This window comes from Monopterus albus, unplaced genomic scaffold (assembly GCF_001952655.1).
Source record: "Monopterus albus unplaced genomic scaffold, M_albus_1.0 scaffold42.1, whole genome shotgun sequence".
NCBI classification, from domain to species: Eukaryota; Metazoa; Chordata; class Actinopteri; order Synbranchiformes; family Synbranchidae; genus Monopterus; species Monopterus albus.
This window is the reverse complement of record NW_018127922.1, coordinates 1,115,471-1,122,843: the sequence shown is the minus strand read 5'-3', so window position 1 is coordinate 1,122,843 and position 7,373 is coordinate 1,115,471. Positions and strand designations below refer to the sequence as shown.

Here is a 7,373-nt window from a genome sequence, read left to right as displayed (position 1 = left end):
CAATAATGGCTATAAGTAGCAGCTACAATAGTTTTCCTTTCAGCAAACAGTAAATGTACCACTGAACATTTTCACAGTGTAAAATCTTTCTCCAGCAGCCAGACAGACAGTATGTTAAACTTTGGTTCAATTTGAGTTCACTTTCATTATTCTCCAGTCTCTTTGGAGTGCAGTACAGTCAGTGAACCTCTCTCTCCACCTACTGTATCTCTGGATATACTGTAGTCCCTGGGGGGTTGCAGTATATTCTGAGTGTTATGCTTGAAAAGAAAGAAGCATAATTCAGTCTTGGCACTGCTGATCCTTTAGAGATGCGCAGCAACGACAAATAAAGCAGACACTGGATTAGAACTGTTTACATCAGGAAAGGCTGAAGGTGGAGGAAAGCTGAAGTGTTGGTAAGAGCTGACGGTTATTGTATTCCCACAGAGCTTGAACCCCAACCTGCCGTACCAAAGTCAGTGGTGTTAACCACTGAGCTATGCCACCTGTTCAAAAAAGACACACATTTAGAACTTTTACTGGACTCTGCTATTAGTTAATGCAGAAAAGGGGGTGAGCAAGGAAAAGGGGGAGCTTGGTTTGGCCCACGCTGGATATTGACTGCACCCTGACAGAGAATCGAACCCTGACCTTGAGTAGAAAACACCGGAGGTCTGTGCTGCTTTTGGATGTTGTAATGAAAGAAACTGCAAAACCACGCAACAGGAAATAATGCAGTGAAAATGGGGTCCGACCACCTCCCAAAAAATGTGCCTTATATTGTATATCATAAAAATGAGGTCCGACCCTCTGCTGAAAAGTATGCCTTACTACAGTAATGTAATAAGGCACATGTCCCATGTATGTAGGACATCTGAAGAAAGCGCGGGTTCATGTAAAAAATAATCCAGAAAAATAGCTTGCGTAGAACTGTGACCTGGAACTGAACTTAGATCCCAGTACCTCCAGAGGAAATTCAGATAGAATAACTACAGTATGTTCCACAATGGGTTCATGTTCCCCAGACACAGGTCCTTTGGTGGAAATAGGGTTTTTGTGTGCCAAGGTTGCTATACTGCACAAACTTACTTTGCAGCCATGAGCTAAACGGTTTACTGAGATTCTATTGAAATCACTTGATTTGGTCCAAACTTTTGCTACTGTAGATGACAGTGTTACTACTTAAATTTTACAGTTACAGTATATTAAAGGAACAAGTGCAATACAGGTGAAAACACAGGTTAAATATTCAGGCCAAGCACTAATTCAGAAACAACAAATCAAAGCTGCAGCTGTTCAATATTTATCTTTAATTCTGCACAATCTTTTCAATTATCAAAATATCAGAAAGGATATTTAAGGCTGTAGATGCACTTAAATGATACAAAAATCTGGGAAATGAAGGAATTAAGTTAGTATACTAAAATACAAAATATAAAATGTCATAATTTTACCTTATCAAATTTTGTGTATTATTTACAATGTCAATAAAACACCTCAAGAATACAGTTCAGGATTGTGCCTTTAAGAAAGTTTTATAAATAAGTTTAGATATGAATAAAGTAGTCTTGTTTCACATTTAAACTATTTTTCACTCTCCCATTTGATTTTCTTGTTAAAATGCTGTTTTTTTTTAAGAAAAAATAAAAAAAAACCAAAACAAACAAACAAAAAAAACCTGCTAAATTAATAGATGTTTATCAAGCGTTCAAGGAAAAGTTAAGCTTTGACTCATCAAATTAAAAATATTCATTAGAGCCTTCAAGCAGACCAGCTTTCATATATGTGAACAATTCTAAAAACATTTCTTTTCTTGAAATGTCTGAGCTTCTCTGGAAAAAAAAATTAAAAAACATCTGCATTTCATTTACTTGTGAATGACAGCCCTGTCAGTAAACTCCAGAACCAAATTTATATGTCCATCACAGCCAGACAGTCATTAGCATTGTCTTTGTTATTCTACATAAAATCAAATAAAAGATCCTCGTGGTGGATGATGATGTACATAACCGAGATAACTACTCTACGTGTCATACACGTTGTGTATGTCATCACTTTTGCTCATTCCATGTGGATGAAGATTAAAGGAGGAGCAAAAGATCTAGGCTTATAATAAAATACATATGATCAATCATTTGTATTTCTGAAGTTAAGCTTGAAAAAGGACACGGGTGGTTGGGAACACTAGTGCTCTGTTACATGAAAAATACGACATACTGTACTGGCTGATGACACTTCTCTGAATCAAATGAAACCGTGCAAACATGAGTCAGCGCTATATGTGACACATGATCCAATTATTTCCATCAATCCAAAAATGTCTGAGCTGGGGAAGCAGGCTGAGGCCTCGCAGCTCGACGGGTTTTAAACAGCAGGAATTTTTTTTTGCAGTTTTCTGTAAAACCACTGACCTGCTGATGGAGCTGGTTTAAAATTTCACATTTTTTGTGAGGACTCTGCAGAGATAGGCATTTATAAAAATTAAAAAAAAAGAAAGAAAAGGAGAAACCGAATGCTGACCTTTTGGTGAACTGTTTTCAGGCTAACCCTCTGCTGATCTGCCTTGGGGCTCCTGCTACAGCAATAGGAACATTAAACTGGTTGAGTCTTGTCCTGGCGAAGTCATACAATCAAACCCAATCATTTAAATCTGCTTTAAAAGCTCCAGTCCCCCAGTGGGATTAACAATCATTCATACATCTTGTGAACTAGCAAATATAACGTTCCTGATATCACCATCATCTCCACAAAAGAGCTTTCTATTTGAAGGAGTGGCAGTGCAGTTCAAAATAATAGAGCAGGGGCTGAAAAAGAAATCACCAGCCTCCCAGCTGAGAAATATCAGTTCACCTACATTTTCTCTACTCTCTCTAACACACACATCATTTGCACTAGAACTTGGGATAACAGCTGGAACCACAGTGGAACTGAGACTTTTTTTTTTGTTCCAGTGCAATTCATGGGTCCATGCCCAGTCCATTCCACTTCTTGTAATAATCATTTGTTATGGTTCTGCTTGATCCAGTTTCAACAGTGGCCTCGTCAACAATGGTCCAGTCCTGTATAGTATACGATCTAATAGAGTTTGTTCATTTCTGTGCAGTAAAATCTAGTCCTCTACAGTCCAGTTTGGTCAACCCCAGTCCAGTACAGGTCTTTTTTTCAGCCCTGGACTATAAAAACTCCACGTAGTTTTCTGGTATCAGTCCTGTTCGACCGTCCAATGTCCCTTCCAGCCAACCTGGTTCCCTGGAGGCATGAACTAAAAAGAGACAAAAAGACATGAATTTATTCTCAAGTTAGAGGCAAAAATGTCCATAAATATGAGGCACTTAAACATAGCCTAACATTAATGCAGTGCCAACTAAGTTCTCAGGCCATGGTCAATCTAATCTGAATAATTCCCTTAGTTTAATACAGTTTGTTTTGATAACGGTGAGTTATCTTGGACTTTCCTTAAATAAGCAAGAGTAAACAAATTGATATGTTCTGGACTCAAAGTCGACAAAACAATGTTAGAATTATTTGGAGTTATGCCACCTTCGCCACTTTTTGTCCTCCCAGGGAATCTAACTCACAGACCATGCTACCACAGAGGAGCAATAAGAGCAAGCGCACATCTGAGCTTATTTTAAGGCCAGGTGCTGAAATAAAACATACCAGAATAGAGAAAATATCACATGCTATGGTTTCAGACTCCTAGAAATTAACTGGGTGGTGCCAACTAGAAAGATTAATCAGTACAACTCCAGGGCACCTTTCTCTTTCATCCGACCGGATCACCACTCACTGCTGAAGAAAACTTTGAGGAGAAATGACAGGGAGCCATTATGTTTCATTACAGATATGGTATTCAAGGGAAACTGTATTAAAAGCAGTTCATTTACAATTTTTATAGAGTAGAAAACCCTTAAAGCATATTTTCGTCCCCAGCAATGAATTACAGCACTGAGGCTACATGAAGTCCAGCAGATTCTCCAGGGTGAGTTTCTGTTTTGGTGAAACTGTTTTTATACAAATATCAACCTGCATTCTTTCCTTTTTCCTCTATGCTTGTAGGCTGACTCACCATTCTCAAATACGGTTCCAGCGATGAAGGATAGCTCAGAGTCATGCTCTGCCTTGCAGGCATACAGTGCTAGAGCCTTCCTACCCGCAATACTGGAGACATTAGGAAAGAGAAAGACAGTAGGCTCTGGGTTGGTTCAGGAGGAAAAAGTTTGAAATAACGCTTCATACTGATACTTCAAACTAGACCGAAAGTAACACCTTAAGTTACACAAACCACAGACACTTACAAACTGTTAAATACCAAGTGGTTGTACTCACATATGATAATGAATGTTTTCTAGCATAAATCAAACTTAAATTTCCTCCAAAGTTGTTTTAAAGCATATAAAAATACTTTGCTATGACAAATATATTGAACAGTGTTTTGCCATACACAAGCTAAAGAAACCTCTGAAAATGGCCTGAAAACATCTGATCTTCCAAGATTCATGAATATTCAAATACAGTACAGCTCCAATCTTCCCCTGTTTCACTGAAGTCACGACTAAGCTAAACAATGTGCACCAACCTGACAGGAGAGGAGTCACTGGATGCTGAGGATGTCGGCTGTGGACTCGACGGTGCAGAGAACAACGGCCAGGAGGGAGAATGTGGTGAAGTGGGGCTAGGAGACGCTGCGCTGATGGACACATAGAGACAAAATGGCCTCTCAGCATTCCACATTAGCAGTATTGTAACAATTGAAAAAAATAAAATGCATAATGTTCGATACATCATCAGTGTAAATTTATTTATTTGAAGTCACACTTGTCTTACTTGGTTGGTATACTGCCTCGACTCTTTGGGTTGAGCCTACAAACATAAAACAAAGTAAAAGCTACATTGAAGAAATCCATCCCATTCATAAATACTAAACATTTTCTGAACTTGTAAAATTAAAGGAAAGCTTTTTTAACAAACCTGATATTAACTTAGACAGGATGCCTGAAATAAGATTATGTTACTGAAGGGTTTTCCCCTCTCACTGTGGTATACTTGCATTAGTTTCCGGCACACAAGGAACAAATGATACAGTAAGTCTGCAGAGCAGACCTCCCACCCGACAGAAAAAAGTTAAAGTAAAACCAAACAGATTTTGCTGCACGGAGAAACTGACTCCTTAATAGGTCTCACCGGGTGAGGTGAGTTGCTTAATGGGCTCCAGGTCTGGACTAAAATAACAACCTTAACTGGACAATAATAGCCACGATGAAGCAAACAGTGCATTCTAATGAGCTGTCAAAGTCAAAACAAAGGCTTTAGCTAACTTCACCATGGATACACTTGGCTCAAACATGGTTCTTTTACCTGGTTAATATAGAAAATAACTGCTCTATTTCACCGTCTGTAGCTAGTGAAACCATCCACCACACCTACCACTTTGCGTTCACACTGGATCACTGACAAAACTCGCTCAGGCTGTACATCATAAGTGACTACATGTGTTTTGTGCTCAAAGAGATTTTCTGCTGCCACTGCTCCTCCATTACTGGTGTTATTCATACGCTAATATACTGAGAAAGTCTTACAAGGCTGGATTATGCAAGCAAGATATAACTTAATGCTCAGTACAGCACATCTATGCATGTAGCCATTGGCCTGGTACTAGTGTACTAAACGGGAATGATAGTTTCTCGTTGTCTCTTTCTTTTGATCAAAGAGGATTTCAGATGTAAAATGAGTGAAATGGGGATCTTGCTTTTGAATAGAACTGCTGTCTATTCTATTTAAAATGCACTCAGTGCACTTGGCCTTTCACTATATCCACTGACATTTTGTTACAAGAAGTGAGTGAGCTTAATGGTGCTATTAAAGCTAATCGTGCTGACATACAGCTGTATCCACAGAGGGGTTTATGCAAGTGAAGGAGTGGAACAAAAAGCAGAGCAAAGCCATGTAACCACACCCTGCTGATTGCTACTCCACCCTAAAGCACAAAGTGATGACAGAAAATTCAATCGGCCAAAATTTCGAGCGTATTTCAATTCCTCCATTTCTGAAGATCATCCAGGACTTTATTTAAATTGGTGCAGGTATCCAGTAACCATGAAAGTAGTAAGACAGTACTGTAACTTTGAGGACTAATTTTAATTAAGATCATCTTACCCCAAGATGTGCTAGACCGTTCGTTTTGATCTTTATTTTAAATATCAGACTGAATAATGAGAACATAATGATGGAGAATAATTATTTCTGTTTTAATGAACCAGATCTGACCAGATAACTCGCATGGAACTGAAACGTCTCTACTCTCCCTGCTGACTGTCTTAGGGGATTTTAACAGAGCAAATCTCACCCAGGAACGTTCAAATACAGGCAACATATTACGTGTCCCATAAGGGATAAACAGTCTGCACCTTCAGACCAGGATGAACTCACTGACACAGTAACATCATACCTTAGCTTTTGCGAGGGCGTGTGCGCCTACCACAACCTTCTGCACATACAATAACGACTCAAACAGCTTTGCCACACCAAGGATGATATACTGTATCTATCTGACAGCTCTTCTATTACAAATTGTATGTATATTTTTGTTGCCTTACAAAGGCGTATTGAGAGCCATTCAACAGGAGTTGAATTCCTTGTGCGTTCAACATACAGTACTTGGCCAATAAAGCTGATTCAAATAAGCAGATGTGATATTGTGCCAACATCGAAAGTTTCCTCTTTAAACTGAGAACAGTAAGTGAAATCCTTTTACTATAATTAAGTGCATTGTGAAATAACCAGTTTGACAAAGTGCAATATTGTTGCGTTGGCTACAGTACAAATAACTACCAGCATCGTACACAGTCGAGCCATTTTATTAACGTGGCTTTATCACTGTGTAGGTGTTGTCAGTTTGTCACCTGAACAGATTTATTTCCTTTCATTTTAACAGCAATTTGTTTTGTATGTTACATATTAAACTTAAAGAAAATACAGCAAAATGCCATGGTCATAAACCCTGTTTATTTATTAAGCTGCCAGTTTGAGTGATTGCGTCAATGATCCACGTTCTCTCCATTTGTCACTCACAGCTTGTCAGCTCTCTGTCTCATCTGTTTCTTCTTCTTCAACTTCTTTTCATCCTATCTAACTCCTTCTAACCCATTCTTCTCATCACCCTCCCTCCATTAGAGCTGTCGGAAAAAAATATTTCCAGCTGACAATCAAGATATTCTGACTGACTATATAAATAAATGCTTTCTTTCTCCTGCTTTGACAAAACTGATTTTTACTCTTTCTCAGACAATAATTCCCATTTGTCAGCTTGCTGCACAAAAATAATAAGGATTACAAGTTATAAAGTGAATTAGTGAAAAGTGATGTGGTGAATTGAATGCACACTGCCTCAC

The 7,373-nt window shown here is 38.6% G+C and overlaps 1 protein-coding gene across 1 annotated transcript in view; it reads right to left on the bottom strand.

The window, feature by feature from the left end:
• Positions 1-2,374: 2,374 nt before the first annotated feature.
• LOC109959963 (rho GTPase-activating protein 26) overlaps positions 2,375-7,373 on the bottom strand; it is a 59,239-nt gene continuing 54,240 nt past the window's right edge. The window contains exons 21-24 of the mRNA XM_020599756.1: positions 4,810-4,845; positions 4,562-4,672; positions 4,052-4,143; positions 2,375-3,244 (exon numbers count right to left, since the gene is read on the bottom strand). Of these exons, the coding sequence (XP_020455412.1) occupies positions 3,156-3,244; positions 4,052-4,143; positions 4,562-4,672; positions 4,810-4,845 (328 nt within the window). The 3' untranslated portion in view covers positions 2,375-3,155. The remainder of the gene's footprint in view (positions 3,245-4,051; positions 4,144-4,561; positions 4,673-4,809; positions 4,846-7,373) is intronic.